This window comes from Parasteatoda tepidariorum, chromosome 12 (assembly GCF_982258835.1).
Source record: "Parasteatoda tepidariorum strain Cologne lab strain chromosome 12, Ptep-v5.0, whole genome shotgun sequence".
NCBI lineage: Eukaryota > Metazoa > Arthropoda > Arachnida > Araneae > Theridiidae > Parasteatoda > Parasteatoda tepidariorum.
In genome coordinates, this window is record NC_141766.1 from 62,724,446 (window position 1) to 62,745,703 (window position 21,258).

At 27.0% G+C, this 21,258-nt stretch overlaps 1 protein-coding gene and 1 long non-coding RNA gene across 13 annotated transcripts in view; one reads left to right on the forward strand and one right to left on the reverse strand.

Moving 5' to 3' along the window:
• LOC107444120 (homeobox protein Hox-D4a) overlaps positions 1-13,568 on the forward strand; it is a 232,196-nt gene extending 218,628 nt beyond the window's left edge. For 2 of the 4 annotated variants that reach the window (XM_043039819.3, XM_016058199.5), the window contains one exon: positions 1,506-13,568. In XM_043039819.3, coding sequence (XP_042895753.1) covers positions 1,506-1,999 — 494 coding nt within the window. In that variant the 3' untranslated portion in view covers positions 2,000-13,568. The remainder of the gene's footprint in view (positions 1-1,505) is intronic. The other 2 variants (XR_015431000.1, XR_015431001.1) reach the window with 2 other exon arrangements.
• Positions 1-21,258, reverse strand: part of LOC107444121 (uncharacterized) — a 244,955-nt gene that overhangs the window by 149,108 nt on the left and 74,589 nt on the right. For 6 of the 9 annotated variants that reach the window (XR_015431003.1, XR_015431002.1, XR_015431005.1 and 3 more), the window contains exon 2: positions 18,319-18,428. The exons of the other annotated variants lie outside the window; for them this stretch is intronic. This is a non-coding gene — a long non-coding RNA (uncharacterized LOC107444121). The remainder of the gene's footprint in view (positions 1-18,318; positions 18,429-21,258) is intronic. 9 annotated transcript variants of the gene reach the window in all.

Below are 21,258 nucleotides of genomic sequence, written 5' to 3' on the forward strand. Positions count from 1 at the left end.
TGTATCGCTGATTTCGAATGTGCTATCGGTTTTTCTCTCCAAGTTACAGTTTTTCTATTAAATAATATTTTAAGTCTATTTTTTGAAGAAATCTACAAGTTCTAAGGCAGTTAGCAGACATCGTCGTGATTAAAATCTCAAAATAATTCATGAGCTGTTTCTTCGTGTGCTTCTGAACAGGTCATAATAGAGGATCACCCCAAGCCGTGCAGAATGGCATTTCCAGGCATGGGACGCTATGAAATTCTGATAATGTGCCCTAACTCCCTCACAATATTTACTGTTATTTATAACGTTATTAAATTTGTACATTTTAACAAAATACAGCAATCAGAAAAATAACTTGAACAAAATAGAAAAGCTATCTGTATTGTCCTACAAGTGACTACTTTTGAGGAATTATGAAATTTATCTCAGCAATGAAAAAAACGTTTGTTTAAAGTCTTTTGTAAAACACCAATTATTCAGACGAAATTATTACTTGGATTGTATTTGTCATTTCTAAAAGAAATTTAAAATTTCTTTTTTCCCTTTATACTATATATCATTATGATCACTAAGATTAAACTCACTTGATTCTGATTGATGTATTGCTCATTATTAGGAACTTTTTGGGATCAAAATAACATTTGTAATACTTTAAATACTTTTCATGAGCAAATACTTACATTTTATAATTCAATTTCTGTTTCCTTTTTCAGCCAGTTAAATAATGGTTAGGACGAATAAAAATGTATGAATTCTTTTCGAAATTATTTTAATAGATTCATTGAAAAACGGCTTCAAATTTGATAATTAAATATCGAATTTGAGTAAACAGCAATATTTGACTTAATAACATTTTTATTTAAAATTAGTAATCTTGCTACGCATTTTTTAATATAAAAAGGTTTATATTTGATGCAAAAATATATGGTTACATAAATTTTTGCCATCTAATTGAAAATAATCTTGCTGGTCTTCACTGTAAAATAATCTGGATGAAATTACTGTAAAAAGTACCAAAAACTCCGGGTGGCATTTTTTTCCGTAAACTCCATGTTGCGGTACTAAAATCTGATACACCGTAATTTTTACTGTAATACTTACCTTAAAACCACCAAATCACTCTAATTAAACAAATATTACTGTAAAAATTACGGCATAATATTTTACAGTAAAAATGGATTTTATGGTGAAAGAGATTTATGTTATATGCACCCAAAGTGCCGGTACTTTATACCTTAATTTTATTCAGAATTTTTTACAGTACAGGATGAATTATGTATTTCTGCTCATTCAAACTTGGTTCAAGCATTTGCCACTCTTTAAATAAAATTTAGTATTTAAAACTAATTTTTTAACTTAAAATATATAACTGATGTAAAAATACTTTTGTATGATATTTTGACATTTTATTGAAAACAATCTATTTGTTCCAAAGGTGAAAAACTTTTTTATTTAGGCCCTTATTCTAATAAAATATTTTTGTCGAATTTTTCTAACATTTTTTTTCATTTTTACAGTTGCTGCCAATGGAAATTTCCCTGGAGTAGAACCTAAAAGGCAAAGGACAGCCTATACTCGACACCAGATCCTAGAATTGGAAAAAGAATTCCATTTCAACAGATACCTAACTCGGCGAAGAAGAATAGAGATTGCTCACGCGTTATGCCTCTCTGAAAGGCAGATCAAGATTTGGTTTCAGAATCGAAGGATGAAATGGAAAAAAGATAATAAGTTACCAAATACGAAGAACGTCAAGAAGAAAAATCCAAATAACGCGAATAACAATAACAACAACAATAATAACGCCAGCAACAACAATAATAATAACAACAACAATCCGGACCAACAAAATGCAAATAGGTTATCCAATCCTCAATCGCAACCACCAATGTTGCAACCAGTGGTACCACCCCCTCAAGCGACCAATCATATGGTTGGTCCATCACCTCATTCTCAACCAAACTCTCTTGGGGTGGACACTAAGACCGATTATGGACTAACAGAACTGTGATGATCAAGTGTTAAGTCCACAATTTTTTTCGTGTGTGCGTGTTTGTACTTTCTAACATTCCAGAACAATATAAATGTAAACAGAACTTGTAAAAATGTATGAAAAGCTCTCTGCGGACAAGACTAGACGATTGCGCAAATATATAGACACGAATATATGTGAATTCACATTGGATTTGAGATGTTAACATGCCTTAAAAAGAGATCAATCGAATTATGTGCTCGAGACTGATGATTATCATAATTTCCTTTTTTTTTTGGAAAATTAGTTCAATTTCGGGTGCATCTTAAAGGTTCGAGTAGTGATAATGTTCCTTTTAAAGTTTTATTAAACTATACAATTAGTGCAATACAAAATAAAGCTGATGGGTGATGTAGTTGAAAAACGCACATCAAGGGATATTATTAAAATTTTTGTTTGTATAAATATGCAGAATATATAGCAAACAGGGTATCTTAAGATTAAAAGGATTTTGCATACTATACAACATTTGTAATTATTTTTGTTTGTTATTCTAAAATATCCACATCAACAACAAAACTAAAAAAGAACTCTGCTCAAAAAACGATATTTAGTTCTGAAATATATGCAAATTAAAATGAAGAATTGCTAAATGTATGCAGACTGCGTTGATTAAAATGTCCTTCAATAATCACTAGAATTTTACTTCATCATTATGTATTGTGAATTAATGGCACACTATTCAACGTGACAAGATACTTTTTAATTTGAATGATTTTTCAAAAATGCATTGCTTTCATTTTAAACTGAAAATTTTAATACAAATGAGCAATGACTTTATATTTTCCCCCAAGGTTTAGTTTTTTTTTCTTTAATAAACTGACATAAATTTCTAATTTATGAATCTAAAATAATTTTTTTTTTAATATTTTCTTTTAAAGAATAATTAAACTATATAAAATTAAATATTGAAAATATTTCTCACTTTTTAATGGAAACATATATTTTTACGTTTTAATAGTGATCAATTTTTCATCTTCCAAATAGCAGAAAAGTATTCATTTTTTAAACTATCTTTCTTATTTTCATTTTTCTTTAAATAATGTCTTTCCAAAGCAATTTCTTTGTTGGCAGAAAATTAGCCTTTATTTCGAATAATAACTTACACTTTTTTTCTTCTTCAAAAAGTGTGAGTTAAAATGTTGTATGTAGAAATGATTATTACAGATGTCAAACAATAGCTTCTTTCCTGATAGACACGTTTAGTTCAAAGTTAAAACGCACTCACCTTGAATTTAATTATGAGATTAGAAGCGGAAATGTTATCTGGGAGAGTTTGTGGCTACTGTCGTTCTTCAATGTAGTGGCAAAAAATTCTTAGAAATATATTTATATTAATATTTTTAATTTATATTCCAACTCAATCTATGTATATAAATGCACAAAAATGTATAATTATGAGATTTATAATATATAAATTCATAACTTAATTTTTTATTTAAATTTCATTATTAAACATATTTTTCACATGCTGACAAGGAAAATTGGTATTTTGAATAGATAATTAGTACCTGTCATATTTGCTCTAAAACAATAATGTTAATTTCCCTCTTTAATCATATTAAGCGACATTTTATTTATTGACCCATCAGATGTTTCAGTTTTATAGTGAAATGTTTTAAATTGATCGAATTATGAAAGCAAATAAGCAAATGCGTTTATCAAGTATTAAAAAAGACATGATTTCAATTTTAGAGGAGAGTTAGAGAATTTTAAATCTCCTTTTTATAACTTTTTTTTAATGAAATAATAAATTACTATAATTAGATCGGTAACTCTTTGACACAGATTACTGAATTGTTAAAATGCGGAAAACACTTTGAACAGCGTGTTTATCATAAATAATTAAATTCAGTTTGATTGGAAAGAAAGTTCATTATCTCACTCTAATTGGTTCAAGGATGCGCCATAATGTTGTTATTTCAAATGATATGATTCAAATTTTTCCTAACAATATCATGAATTTGCTTAATTTGCGTAATCATGTGTGAAAAAGGAGAAATGTCACTTTAGTTCAGTATAACACCATTCCGAGGATCAATTGTTATTATTCAATCTGCACTAAAATTTATATAACAGTGATCCAACTAAAATTTATGCATTGAACAAACCATACGTTGATAACATTGGTCCATAATATCAACCAAATGTGATGAAACCTTTGCTTTCACATTTTCGTAACCTGAAACCATATTATTTAGAAAATAATTCTTCTAACAAAGAATTATCTAATATTATTGCTCAATTTGAACAGAAACATAGTTCAGCTATTAAGATTGCTTCAAATGTTAACAATATTGTGGTTCAAATCTTTTGAGATTCAACCTTGGGCCAATTATCTGAGTGTGTTGTGAGCTTATATATTACCGGTGACAATCTTGACATTTTTTTTTTGTTTTTTTTTTTTCCGAAAAATGTATTTCACTAAGAAAAGAAAAGGCTAACAGCCTATGATAAAAGTGTTATTAATGATTCGCAGAGTAAAATATCCTCTGTTCAGTTATCATCCTTTAAGATGCACCCATCATCCTAAGGCTAAGTGAGATACCATATTTGCGAGTGTACAGTTTGTTCGTTCAATTTTGGAAATAATTTCATCAGCATGGATACACATGCAAATCTTATTACTGCCTGTTCATCTAGAAGTGTACAGTTGGATCAACCTTCCCCTTCGTTAACGTCCACTACTTTTGTACGAACGACACTTTCAATTCTGCATTTAATCGCTCAAAAAATTGTGGTGAGTTATTGCAGAAAGTACATTCGTCTAGTTTCGTACAACATAAAGGGACATCATGAAAAAGGTTATAAGATGAAAACCATGCTGGATTAAATAACATGATTCGTGTCATTTCTTTTCTTACAAGGCATCACTAAAAATCATGAATCTAAAAACTGTCAGGTGCCAGCAAAATTTGGAATATTTGTGAGGCAAATATAAGTTATTTCAGGCATGTACCAAAAGAAAGATGTTTTAATGACTTTGAATTATTTTTCTTAAAGCACTGCATGTGGCAAGGGAAAAAAAAGTTGCAATCAGTTACACGTTTTACAATTGTTACATCATAATTTACATTTCCCATGATTCATCTGAAAGAATTAAAGTTCAAATAGTGAAATAATTGTATGCGCATTAAATAATCATTTGTTTTTCATCGAATTACTTATAAATTCATTGCAACTGCTACCTTGTTATTTAAGTAAGTATTTAAACTCTGCTTTAATAACTGTCTCAGGGGTATTTATATGTGTGTACTCTGTACTGATTGTTGTACTTGCTGAGCAGAGTCATTTTTATGCCTTTTCCTGAAATGTTTTGTTTGTTTTATAAATATTGTTGATTATATTGTTATTTTTATTGTTACGTAAAATTGTTGAGTGCATTTGACAAATTCATGCAAATTTTTAGGTTGCAGTCCTTTTTTTTTTTTTTTTTTTTTTTCTTAAAAATATATTTGTAAGCGAGTAACAATTTTTTCGTAAACCTTTTTATAATAAAACAAATAATGCTACTTTACCCAAAACTGTTGATATTTACATCAATGATCAGGAATAATATATTTTTATTTAGTTTGATAATTAAACCTGAAAATAAATTATTTACGTTAAAGTGTTTAAAGAATTAACTTAATTTACATAAAAATTGTTGTAATAATTAGAATACCAAGCAAGATTAAGAACTTGATTTGCGCTTTCACATACCCATGCACATTATTTTTCATATGTTAAGGCATTCATTATTTTTTTTAAAAAAATAATAATGATTTAAATTTTTTTAGCGAAGATTTTTTTAAGATTTTATTTTAAATTTGTTCCAAAATTTGGATTTTAATGGAAAGGCTTTCATTTTAGTAACTATTATGCAAACTACTGAAACATTTAAAATATATATGTCTGTTTTTGAATAATATTAGTGTAATTTGGATTTTGAAAAGTAATTACAATCTACTACAGTGACAAAATCAGTGGACGAATAATGAATGTTTTAATTAAATTTAATTTTAGCCCTTGGAGTCCTTTTTTTTTCTCCCTCTTAAATTTTTAAAGGAGAACGTAATTAAAATGTAAAGAACCTATCAAATGTCTTACATTTCTATTGACCAAATTCAGAAAAGTGCTCATGATACACTATACTATACACTGTTACTACAGAAAAAAAATATCCTTCTCATGCCGAATCTTAAATAAAGTTTACCCTCTAAATTATTTAAAAAGAAGTTTGATGGAATTTATCATTTACGAACTAGTTGGTATTTAGCGAAACCTTCGCAAACTAGAGGGTATGTAACATCTTATCGACCTGAATTATCGATATAAATTCTGATCTGATTAGTACGGTAAATATAAAATCGACAAAATAACGACAAAAATTAATTTCCCAGAATTAAAAAGAAAAATCATGAAAATTGTGATGTCATTACATTCAATTAAGTTATAAATGAAGCAAGTTTTTAATAATAAGAAGTAAGGCATAAACAAATACAACAATCGTTAAAGTTTTAATTTTGGAAATAGATCGTTTGGATGGTTCAATTCTAATCAGTCACCAGCTAAATGTTTTTTGACAATTAAGTGCTTCCAAACGAAATTAATTTTGAGAATCATTGCCTATTTTTCCTCTTTTTTGGGGGAACTACAAATACGTTTTTAAATCGTTTCCCTTTTTTGGTATAAAATTAAAATATTAATAATTATTATTCAAATCTTCTTAATATAATACAATTTTATAACTTTATTGTAATTAATAATGTAAAGATAAACTAATTGCACACTGTGACCACCAAGTGATCCCTATATTAAGCAATTGAATAATAGCTAGTCTAATAGTGGAATCATTGTAGTGAATTAGTTAATCAATTTACTCAAATGTTTAAAATAGAAAGTAATTTCCTTATTAATGAGAAGTAAAGTGTCTAACAAATGTTCCTCACTGACCAAATCCAACAACTGTTACAAATGCGGTAGTTCCGGAAATGAAAAATTAAGCTTTTCGCTCTTTCAGTCTCGATCTTTGAGAATGTTAAGTACCATCTAATTGGTCGTTGACGTTTTCTTAATGCTCCCAATCGAAAGCAATCCTGAAGATGATCGTTTCGCTTTTTCTTCCCCTTTCTCGATCCATAGATATATTTTTTATCATTTTTTGTTTCCCTTCTGAAGGAAAATTGAATTGAAAAATCTGAGAAAGCGCTTCATAAGGACGCGACAAGGCTCTGACAATGTTGCTTGCTTCAAGAAAAATGGTCTCCCAACGGCGAGATTCGATCGGGTTGGAAAACCTTCAACGATTCCTTTATGGAAAGCTGGTAAGGGGGGATGAAGCTGGAAGGGGGCGAGAAAATGATGGGAGTTTAAACTGCGCCAGTGTCTGACATGAACCTTAACTGGATGATGGAAGCTCCCTGGAATTCTGCCAACATCCCAGTTCCAACCATCCGTTCCCTCTTGAAGACGCGGCGTCGCGGCGTCCTTGTCTCTGAGCCGCTAATGTCTCGCTTTTTGAATGACGTCAGATGGATTTATACCCTTTACTTTTGATTAAGACAAGGACTTTCAAAGTTCACAATTTTACTCGTTTCTGGCATCAGGCGGAGCAACATACAAAAATCGAGAAATAATCAACAGAGTCTAACTCTGGTAGATCAGGTTTAGGCCGTCCAAGCGCATGAAAGCGTTGATAATTTTTCTCTCGTATATAATTCGAAGATTTTTTCTTCTCCTGAGAGAAATTTTCTCTTTGCTCTATAATTTTGCTGGATACTCTTATAATTATCGTGTTTCAACAAACAAAGTTTAAAAAAGAGAAAAAAAAATTTTTTCACACTCACCAAGGTCTTTTTTAAAATATTCCACTACTATAATTTTTTATTTCCTTATTATTTCGTATTAGTATCTTATAAATTCGTTAATAAATTTTATTTCTATTATTAGATTAAAAAAAATCTTTTGCAGATGTTTTTCCGAATCAATATTATTTAGCCCAGAAATACTTTGCTTAACTGTAATCATTTATAATTCCATTCAGTTATAATTAAAATCTTTAAATTTTTTAAAATGCATGAATTTATCAGGTTAAAAAAGCTTAAAAATTTGAAAACGTCAGAACAGGATTTTATATCTACAAGTGTCATAAGGAAAAATAATAAATGAACTTCATTTATGCTAGTAACAAAAGTAGCAAATTAACGAAAATCTTAAGAAAATAATTTTTTTAATTGGCTCTTAGTTTTATTCCATTTATCAGAGAGTCTTTCTTATTGCTTTAAATTGTAGGACAAATAATATAATTACTATATCCTATCAAACTATAATTTAAAATATAGTAAATACTTAACTTAAAATAAATGTAGGCTTTAAAGAATGAATAATGCATTACGTTTTTAATAAATATATATATATATATATGTATATTTGTAAAGGTTTTGTAATTAAATATTTCTCGTTATTTAAAACTTGAAGCAATAATAATTTAAAAATAGTCCTTGTTCAACTGTAACAGAAAATATTCCAAAGCCTTGTAATGTAAGTTTTAAAAATTGAATTTTGAAATTCGTTTCCAATATTTATTTTGCTATTTGAAGATTTTTTAAAATTACGGTATTGGCAGACCAGATAAATATTATTCATTGTTAAACTGTAATTATAAATTACAACTGAGAGACTAGTTAAGCTATTTCTGTGTACCATCATTCATCAATAACCAATTTATCTCCGTTATAAATCCTAAAAGAAGAAGAAATAAAAATAAGAATTAATTTTGAGAATCCAGATAAGTTCGAATTCAATAAACAGTAATCAATTTCAGCTAAACAGTGCGTGAACAATTTAGCTGTAAGCTTATGAAATTCATGACACGTCTTTGAATCATTAATTATGTCAAATGGTTGGGCTAAAACCACGTGACCTGTTAAAGATCTCCATTGAGCTAAATTTAATAATCGAAATGATTGTAATATAATGTAATTATGAAACAATACTTAATTATGATAAAATATCTTAACATTTAGATTTATTTAATATTTCATTTTATGTTTCTTTAAATTTTATAATTACATCATTAACTTTCCTTTACTACAAAAAAGGGGAAAAAGTATTTATTACTTTAAGCAACAGTCCATTTACAATCGACATTGCTACAGCTGCAAAAAGTGTACAATAAATGAGGAGAAAATAAATACTGAATTTATAATCGCATGTTGTAGTAAGAAAATGTAAATATATTTTTTAATAAAAATACTTTTCAAAATTATAATTATTTGTAAAAAATGTAAAGCTCCTATTTCTTTAATATTGCAAGAAAGCATTTACATAGAAAAAAATTTATCGGATTTTCTATGATGACTTATTTGTCATTAGCATACGCAATAATAAACAATATATAATATTATAATAATTTAAAACTGTGGTATAAAACCATTTAGGAATAAAATATACATTTCTGCATAAAACATTATTAATAATTTGTTGCAAAGTATATTTGTTAAATAGTTAAAAATTCTTTTTGTAGTTCTGAATATAGTTATATTGATTAGTGTGGAAAACTATATTTTACATGGCAATTTAGTTTGTTGAGCAATTTAGAAAGAAATTCATAATATTTTTTTTTTTTTAAAGTGCAATAGCAATGCGATTATATAGATCAAATTCTAAATTTATCTTTTTTAAAAGTATTTATTTAGTAAAGCAGCAGTAAGTATTAGTAGCAATTTTTGTATTTATTTAGTAAACAAGCATCATATTCCAAAAAACCTTCCCTATAAATTCGAAAATAAATAAATAAAATTCGGAAATTACTTTGTTTTGAGGAAATAAAAACTACAATAAAATAATAATAATTAAAATGAAGATGTAGATTATCAATTTGATCTCTAACTTATTATCACTTTAAAAGCACCAACTATCTTCACTATAAAAGCAATTTTCTACATATAATATTCCCATCTTTCAAAATCACACTTCATAATGAACTTAAGCTAATACAATAATTTACAACATCCACCTTCCTCTTCTATTCACGTTATATAATTCTTCGCATAAACTACACTGAGAAGAAAGTATGGTCAAAATTACCAGAATATGGTTTAATTTACCGTGTTTCTGGCTCAATGGGAGAACCAAAATGCTCAGTTAATGATTTTTGATTAAATTAACCATAAAATATAGTGTTGTAATAGGTGATAAAATTTTGTAATCGTAACAAAATGTGGTAATTTATCATGATTTCTTAAAAAAAACGTTTATTTTGTTAAATTAAAAACCAGAATTTCCGGTGAATCATTGCCATATAAACGAAAATATTACAATATAAATGGTTTATAAATACCAAATTTTCTGGTTTTATTGCCAGGACTATAATTTTTTTATTGCCAGAAATGTCATTGCCATAAAATAGGTTAATTTTACCACAATTTGCTTCCCCGTGAATAAAATTCAAAGAACAACAAAAGTTGTGCACAATATAATTCCTATTTATGATTATGTTTCATAAACGCGTTATTCTTATTTCAAAAAAAAAAAAAAATATTTCGAGACGTTTAGAAATTCAGAAATACAGAATTTAAAGAATTTAACTTACAACGCGTTCTTATGAAAATGATATTTTTCAAGCGCAACTTTCCCGAAAAAAAGAAGCTTTATTTTGGTGATCATTGAACAAAACTGGCGTTTCCAACTGTCTGCTTATAGATTCTGATCGCAACTTGTATCGTCAAACCAAGATCACAAAATTTCATCAATCACATCTGAAAGATCATTCGATCTTATCATTTCAAATATCACCTGCTTTGATAAGAAACATGAAAATACACCCTACGAAAATTGCTTTCTCGCATGCAAAGAATTTCCTTTTTAAGTCAGCAGTGGACTCCCATTAAAAGCAACGTGAGTAAATCTAGACACGCTTAACAAAAAATCCCTCCATTTGGATTGCGCATGAATGACAATTGTTTTAAAGATATCAATTATGGGAAATGTTTTTTTCTTCTTTTTTTTTTTTTTTTTTTGACTAAAAGTTGAGAAAGTTTACCTACAAAACAAAGAAATTTGATTTAAGCCGTAAGTTATTGGTTTTAATTTGAGCCAGGATAATTTACGCTCACTAAAAGAAGCAACGACTGAAATTGTGCAAGAAAAACAATCAAATATACACGGAGAAAAAAAAATGTATGATAATGACGTTTCTGTTAAAATAAACGATAATTTTAGTTACTAAAACCAAAATATAAGGTATTTAAAATATTCATTTTGCAATTTTTCTGCTCGTATGGTAACGGTTTATCGGAAATTTTGGTTTTCAAAACTACAGTTCTTATTACCTAACATTTAGTAAAAAGTAAAAAAACTGTCAAATAAATTTAACCGAATAAATGGTTTTTACGCCATACTCTAAGGTTTCGTGATAAAAAATACCGAATTCTTTTACATAATGCAAAACCATATTTTATTGCTAATTTCACAAAAACGTTTCATTGAAAATTATCGAGCTTCTTATAGAGCCAGAAACACGATAAATTTCCCTATATTCAGGTAGTTCTGACCATACTTTTTTTTTCTCAGTGTAAAATGCATTGTTTAAAAAAATAACGGTAATTGATTCTGTAACTTGTTTTATTTAATTTGTAAGTTGCTTGCTTTTTTATCAATATTATCTTGACTGAAAAAGGAAAATGCACAGATGAAAACTGTTAAAATCGCTCTTTAATCATGCTTCTTATCCGTTTCAGAAAAAGTTCAGACAACTTCCACACTTTTAGCTATATTAAAAAGCATTTTAATTACATTTTTATTTCAAATATATTGCTTGTTAGTCAATATTATTTGTTAATGGCCAAAGTTCATGTATAATTTTTTATTAAATTTACATTTGCTTATAAAAGATAATTATTCCTGTAAAAACATAAAACTGTAAAACTCCTCATTTCGAAAATTACACTTTTCATTTTTAAAAGGGAAATTTGTAAGACTTTGCAGCATTAATTTTTTTAATGACAGTAAATTTATTAAAAAATTTTGCAAGAAAAAAGTTCTAAAATTTTTAAAATGCGAGGGAAATTTTATTAAACTCCTACTTGCACTTGAAAACTGCTTAATTAATCTGATAACAATTTATGCTTATTCCCTGATAATTTAGTAAAACATTAATTTAAATTGGGTGCAAAAGATTTCTTTCAAATATTGTTCTTTTTTTTAAATTTCTTTTTTTGTTTCCTGAGAGTCCAGATCTCACATGTGATCAAAATTTTTACAGTTTTAATATTCAAATTTAACAAAATTTTATTTTATTTGAAGATTTATCTTGCATGAATTTGTCATACGCTCTTTTTCAATTACCTTTATCATTTCAATTTACACTCTTACCCTCCGATTGACGTGTCGTCCAGTGAGAAAACAGTTCTTAGCCGGATGAGCCGGACTTGCCCTGATCTAAACATGCCTACTTTTTACACCAAAGGAAAGACTTGTGGTTCATTTCTTTTTGAAAGGAAGTATTTTGATGGGAATCTTCAGATATGATTCATAATCTGCATTGTTAATACACTTTAGAGTATACGTCAGTTTCCTGCCATTACATTAAACGAATTACATTGAAGGATATTATATATGATGTTTTAAAGTTCATACTAGTGATTTCTATGTATAGAATAATTTCAGTGTTTTAATCGACAGTCGTTCATACATCATCGATAAGGTGCGTTATGCGCAGCTTTCTGCACAGGATTCGTACAAAATCTTGTCTTTTGAGTTTTGAATGAAACTGAACTAGTATTATCAGTTGTTGAAACTTCGGTTAAAGACACAAAATTGTGTCTACGAAGTGTTTTTATTCATGTAATTAAACTAATACTGCTCAGTTTTTCATTTGTTTTTTTTTCCTGCGATGCATGTGTAATTTAAGTACGTTTTATTTCACGTTGTCAAAGAATTATGTTGTTGTTGTTGATCTTACTGTGGTGTTGAATTTATTGTTCCCGTTTTTTTTTATTATTTTATTTAATATAAAAATATCATTCCAAGACTTAATTGAAGAAAAAAAAAAAGGATTTTATAAAAAAAAAAGTTGATACAGTTTGGGCCATATACGAACAATGATGTGTAATATGGAATCGACTTTGTGATATTATCTAATCGTTCGGCGTAGAAGGATATTGTTTATTTACTTGAAGAAAAAAAATGCAATAAGTTTACTATTAGTTAATTATACAAATTTTTTGAATTTGCTCTCCTGTAATTAATGTACAATTTCTGTAATGTATGTTGTTATTTAAAAAAGCGAAAAATTTTCCACGATAATTAGAAATGCTTGAAACATTTTTATATTTTGCACCTAGTATGTATTTTGTATATTAGATAAATACGCGGTGCAAAAAAGACTGTGATCTTATAATGCCAGTAAAATTTTACATAGGTGTTTACTGCAGGCAAGCCCACCCTATAATTTTAAATTTTGAGAAAAAAGTGCTAATATGATAATTTAACCTTTTGCCAAAATTGGAAAATATGTTATAATTCATTGAGAAAAATTAAAAATAAACAGATTGTGGATAAGGCATTTAATGTCATTTATTTACTAAGTGTCATTTTTTTTTCAGTTCGATTGACTACCGAATTATTTACTGGAAATGCATACACAGTTTGTTCTGAATGAATAAATTGCACATTTACAAGTCCCCAAGACATGTGTTTGTTATTATTAAACAATACAGAACATCGAATATTAATAATGTAAAATAATAATATTACAAAATATATATGTTATGCATAATAAACCTCGATTGCACCCTAGAATTTTTTAATTAATGAATTTAATTTATTTTAGAGATGGAAATTTTAAAAGAATATTTTAAACGAGTAGAACACAACAAAAAACATATGGATTATTATAACCACTTTAAAATTCAGTTAGTTTTGCAGATTATTTAGTAAAAAATAAATGTAATTTTTCTTTTTGTATAAAAAAATCAGAGTAAATAAAATTTTTAATAAGAATAAATTTACATAAATCGCAAATACTCAATATATCAGTAAGTTCAGTAAATTATTTGTTTAAGAAATAATTATACACTAATTATGTTAAAACAATCTAAGCATATAGTAATAAAATTAAAAATAATTAGTAATAGTTAGAAAAAAATATCTAAACCTGACTACATTTTTTCAAATTCGTGAATTTAGTTAATTTTGGAAGAGGTATTTTTTAAAAAAAAGGATTTTTAACGAACAAGAAATTATAAGCATTCTCCGTGGATTAGTGAGAACAGTTAAAAATTCATTTAGTTTTATTAGTTTAGTTATACATTATTTGAGTGAAAAACAAATGTAATCTTTATTTTTGTATAAGAAATTAGTGTGGATAAATCTATAAATAAAATTATCAATTTGAATAATATACATAAATCACAAATATCCAATATATCAGTTAGTTTACTAAACTATTTGTGTAAGAAATAAATGTACTCTCACTTTTTGCATAAAAACTCAATGTATATAATAATAAAACAGAAATAATCAATATTAGATTAATAAACTGACAACAACTAGATAGTCTCAAAATTCCAGTTTCTAAATATCTGTTCTTGTTCCAAAAAAAAAAAATAAATGTAGAAAATATTTATTTACTACAATAATTATTAATTAATAAAAAAATGTAACGTGAATAATCGGAAATCAGCACTAAAACACAAAACATCAGATAGCTTATTACAGTATATGTTTGAGAATTAAATGAATTTTTTTTATTTTTTTAAGGGAATTCTGTGTATTCTAAGTAGTTTTTGCTTATAAAAAAAATTGAATTTAATTCATTTATATAAAATATATTTTAGAATACTTACATTATAACTTTAAAAGTTTCAGATTTAAATTAGAAGATTTAAGTAAGTGCTTATTTCAGAACTATAGCGAAAGTATGGGCGAAACTCGTTTTTGTAAGTAAATATTTTAAATACATCAGATTTTTATTAAAACAGTGTATACATTATGCTATTTAAACAAACTTTAATTGGTTCTTACAAATAAACAATTTTCTACCTGTAAATTTAATAAAATCTTTTAAATTTTTTTTTCCGACTTATATTTGAATCTTCTAAAGCCATAAATATCATTATAACAATTTCAGCTTCGAAAAAAAAAAAAAACATCAATTACTAATTATACTTAAAAGAACCCACATAATAGAAACAATAAAAAATAAATAATTACTTTGTATTAGCTGATTAATTTTAAGTAACAATAATTTTTACGGCCACTTAGTTTCTTTGACTTTTTTTATAAACATGAGTAAAAATAAATAACATTATCTCCATTTTTTCTAAATATTTTTTAAAAAGTGTAATTTATAAAATCTAAATTTAAAAGATTTGTAATTTTCAATAATTGTAACAAAATAAAACTACATTTAATTTAATTTAGAATTACAAAAATGTTTTTCCCAAAAACTACATTTAAACAATTTTCTTCAGTACGTCTAAAAAATATCCAGATAAAGATTTAGCAGAACAGGAAATCTAACCAATGACTATCTTTTAAACTGACATTAGTATGATACAAGTGTAAGATGGGCGGCTTCACCTAACCAATCGGAGTGAATCTTTAGTAGTGCTACTCCAATGCGAAGACAGTAACTACAGTGAGTGTTGTGTTCAGATAAATACACCACAGATCTATCAAGTTAAACTATAATTCAGTAATATTTGACAGCAATATTTTTTCTTGGATTAAAAATAATGAATTTAGAAAAACTTATAATAACATTTTTAACGACTAAAATTAAATTGTTCAAAACCATCATCTCTGTTACTGAATAGTTGCATTTGAAATATAAGTAAATCATACTAATTTGCAGAGAGACACATAAACCCTATTAATACAGAGCAGTAATATGTAAAATGTCACATATAAGGCATAAAATGCTATAAATTTATTAAGTATTTATCAATACAGCGACTAGCAAAAGCACTTTTGTTTTCACACTATGTAGAGAAAAACAATTATACACGGAGAAAAAAATTTCTGAAAAAATTACCGTACTAAATGGGAAGAACATTCCTGTTAAAAAAATAATAACATAGTTTTTGTCAATGAAACTAAAATATACGATGTTTGAACCAGTCATTTGATAATTTTTCCGTTCATATGGTTTATAGAAAATTCCAGTATTCAAAACTATAGTTTATATTAAAGTACATTTAGTTAAAAATAGAAACTGTAAAGTTAGATTGATTGAATAAGTCGTTTTCATGCCATGCTCTAACGTATCATGATAAAATTATCAAATTTTACCATATTCTGGTAGTTTTGTCTTTACTTTTTTTCCTCGGTGTACATTACTTTAAACTTCTTTCTGCGATTTAACATTTTAAAAATCCTATATTACTGCGGCTACAGCGATATTAACTGTATTGTTTTAATTTTCCCGATTGTGTTATTAGTTGCCCAAAAATTTAAAACATTCTATAAATTCCTATCAATAAAAATAAACTTTATATTTACGTATTTATTGGAGTTCGTGTCATTGTTAACTCTTTTTTATATCTTAAATAAAGTAGCATTTTTTTTTCTCTTTAAAAAAATGCTATTTAATGTAAGATAAATTTCATAGAAAAACGCATAACTACAAAGTGAGTAAACTTGGTAGCATGTAGTTTAAATGTAGTTTGGTAAAATGTAGTTTAAATATATTTTAATTAAAAAGGCAAAGTAACTTAAGCCTTACTACTTCATTACTTTATTTTTCAATAAGAATTCTATAATTATTTACAGAACAAATTTTTTCACCATTTGAGTGAAATTAATAGTTATCATTTTTAATTTAAAATTAACGTAATTTCAATTTATTTAGTGGATACTAAATTAATTGAAATTATATAAAATGTCTTTTAAATTTTGAATATTGACCAAATTAAGCTTAAAATTTGCACAAAACATTTTTTTGGAAAATATAAGATTTAAACTCATTGATAAATTAAAAGAACAAAAGAAAGGAATTTTGTAACAAGGCAAGATAAATAGAAAACCAGTAGTTAATGATATTTTGTAACAGATTTATCGAGCAAAGCGTTCCAATTTAAATAATTTCACTGAATCAAAGGAACTTTTTTCTGGACCCTTTCGTTTCAAACATCAATTGTTTGAACCACGCAACAACGAACATCACGAAATGTCGCTAAAAAATGCACTAAAAGTTTATAATTTTAAGAAGATTAGCTTTCATCTTTCTTTCCAAATTAGGATTTGTTGCTTTATTGATTTTGTCTTTGAGTCTCGACTTACACGAATGCAAGGCCAAACTATATTTACGTCGAAAATGTAAAGCTAAGAGATCTGCTAAAAATTTGAACAAATAATACAAATACAATTTATTGTCGGAGAAATTGATAGTATAAATAATAACTGTAAATTGTTAACTATTGGACTTTAAGATTGTTGTAAGACTTTTGTAAATATTTTCCAGAAATAGATTGGTGAAACTTGAGTAGTTGCAATAATTTTTAGCGTCCTTTTTCACTCAAATACGTTTGCACTGAAAAAGAAAGAAAAAAGAAAAAATATATCTAAACATTTCTGAAAATATGAGGCTAAAACGGCGCATGTAAGCTTTACAAACGTTTTTGAGTATTTCGGAAACTGAAACGGCTTAAAAGCGATTCAGTTTCATACTTTTGAAAACGAAAGAAATGTTTCCGGATTGATCGGAAACATGCTATTAAATGAAGTTCTCTGAACCGGAAACATTTCTGTCGAGTCAAAATTAGTTTCTGAAATTTTTTACAGTATAAGAACAAAACTCATTCAGATAAATTTAAAAAAAAAAAAAAAAAAAAAAAAAAGGATCAAATTTCTGGTACCTGCTAAAAGTATCGGCAAAAAATACTGGTATCATGAGTGCAACATCCATTTAAAGTTAAATACAATTTACTGCAAAATTCTATACCGTAATTTTTGCAGTAACATTTATTTAATTACAGTGATTAAGTAATTTTAATGTAAATATTATTACGAAAAATACAAAATATCAGATTTGTTTTTCGTAAAATTTTGCGGTAAAAATGGATGCCGATATCCTGAGTACCGATGCTTTTTACCGTAATTTGATCTAGAATTTTTCACATCATACACGTGAATTCTCTCTTACTTGGAGTGATAAACATTCCCTCTTATGAAAAAAAAAGAAAGAAAAAAACGAAAGAAAGAAAGAAAAAAAGACGAGTTTGTGAGCATTTTTACTCTCTGTGACGTTTTCAGGATTTTCTAAAGCTCATGTGGAACATCAAAAAGATCATTGCAGAGATTATTGTAGTTACCTCATATTCGATGCAAAAGTTCTTTTGCATAGATATTTTGGTGTAAGCTTCTTGGTTATCCAGAAATTTGGCTTATGGAGGAGTATTGCTCTCAAGAGTCTTTGAGTTCACTGAAAAGAATGAGCAAAATGTAATAAAAAATTTTTTTAGGAAACTTAATGTTCTTTTTCAATTTTTTAATTCAGAAATATAGGTACATATCATTATATTTTAATCATGTCCTAGAACATTATCACAAAAATGAATAAAATAGTAAGAATTAATAAATCATGTAGGACTGGATATGCTAAGTTTAATGAGCGTAATAATTTACAGACAAAAACTCATGTTTTGTTTGATGAACTACAAATAATTTTCGTTTCATATTTAGTCAGGCTTTAAATTATAATATTATTACAGTAATGAATAATTTTTTTTTATTGATATAAATTAACGAGACAAAATTTAATATATAGTATCTGACGAAATAAAATAAATGAAAATGATTATTTGATGATAGACATTTTTCACGAGTCCAGTTGGAAAAATAAAAATAGAATTTGGTCATTAATCAAAGTAGTGTTTTTAAAGAAACTGGAAGATAAGTTGGATGTTGTTTTTGAAAAAAGCATTTTCTTAAGAAATGTTTTATAATATATATTTGAAGACATATATATATTTTATCCATAAACATATAATATAAATTGCTGAATTCTAAGTTTGAGTGATAAATTGTTGGCTGATGAGCTTGTGTTAAATTAACTAAAAATACGTATTTGTGAAAGATACGTATTGTTGTTAATCGATAATTTATGTAATTTTAGACAAACATAATAAATACTTTAAAATAAATTAATTTGCTTTCATTAAAATTGAAAAAAAAAAAAGGAACGATGAACGTCAAATATTTGGAAAAAATTATTAAAATTTTGAATAACAATATTTTCTTTTTATAATTAAATTTATGGGCTGGATAAGGGATATATGATTATATTTATGAATGAAATTAAAAGCAAATAACATTTTAACATATTTCATATTGCACATTAGTTCTTAGAAATTCAGTTCTGTTTTTGCACTTACTAAACTAATAAGACTAAACCCATTCAACGGCACTTAAATGAAACATTTTGCTGAGACAAGTAAACTACTTGAATAAAAAAGAGTGAAATTCGTTACTGGGGAAATAATTTAAGAAATTAATAATTGATGCATAGATGTCACATCTCTGGAATTTTTTTAAGCATTTAAGCTCTGATGCTCTTGGAATATGTTTCAAAAGTATTAAAAACTGGTGATTCAAATCCTTCATTCTTAGTACGCGCAAAATGGAGAAGAGGAATATTAATATCAGCCAAAATATATTAATAATGCACCAAATAATATTAAAAGCATGTGGCGGGGATATCCTGGTTGGTAGGGCGCTCGGCCCACGTCCAAAAGTTTGTGGGTTCGATCCCCACCGGCCGAAGACTCCCTGTATAGTAAATGGTAACTGATGCACGCTAAATCTGACGAGTCGCAAAGTCCTCCATGTTCCCATAACAAATCAATACCTCAGAGTGAGTGTCCTGATCGATCCAGGAATTTCCTTCTTTTCTCGATTGGCTCAAAATTACAAGGCTACAGAGTTGAACATTAGTAGTCGTAAACCCAAAATTGGGTCGGCGTTCAACGACGGATATGATAAAGAGCTAGCTACCACCTTTAGTTTAAAAAATCGTAATAGAATAAACTAGGATAATTGTAAAGAAATTTATATTAATTATATGTTAAAGTGCAAAATAAGTGCTGAGAAGGAAAGTCACTCCCTTTATTTGATTAAAAAAAGTTTCCTAAAAGAAAACACTTTAATGGGTTGGCAAGCTTAAAATATATTCCCACCTGCATTTAAATATAAAATTTGTTTTCTCGACACATATTTTTATGTTGACATTTATTTCAAGCGTATTTTATCCATGAAACATTCCCTTAAAGATTATTTTCAATGAAGAGCTAACATTAAATTACAAGAACTCTAAAATACAGACACAAGTAATGGATAGAATAGTTGTTGCTTAAAAATTAATAAAAACATTGCTACCAAAGGAGAAAAATACGGAAATAAATCCATGTTATGACCGAAAACTGGTGACGTTCAAACCACTATCTAATGTTGCTCCCGAGAGACTATTACGTAGCCTGAATTTACCCCCAATGCCATTACTAAGAAGACACTATGATCCGTATTTTAGGACTCCCTCAAATTCAACAGCAAAATTTCTAGACGTTGAGTGCACCTCTACTATAGCATAAGATATATTGTCTTCTGTCGGAAAAGATGATGAGAGCGAGTCGTATTCGAAAGAAAACGGTCATTTTTAGTATAATATATGTCTCTTCTCCGTCTTCCCATCATCACTCAGACATTTTGAGTTAGTGTTAGAAATTGCAAACAGCTGGTAGTATCAATATTGGATTATAAGTATTGCTAAAAGTGTTTAGATACACAGTCAAGACTTATCTTAGTTTGCATTAAAAAGTTAGATTTTTTTTTTTTTTTAATAAACTTTCAGAAAAATTGGTTTAACTTTGAGCGAGGAAAATTTTCTGCAATCTTACTAAAGTGTGGAATTGATTAGTACATCCCTTTAGGTGGAAACAAAATATCGTGTAATCAATTTTAAGAAGTAAAATAATATTGTTTAACTTGTCACAGTATTAAGGTTATAACAAAATTTAACGAAAAATTTATAGTTTAAGAAACTCCAAAATTTGGAAATAAATGAGATTTTCATTCTTGTAATTCTAGAAATATGTATTTCTTATATATATATATATATATATATATATATATATATATATGTATATATATATATATATATATATATATATATATATATATATATATATATATATATATATATATATATATATATTGGTAGGTGAAGAGTGCAAAAAAAACGTTGGAATATTAGTGAC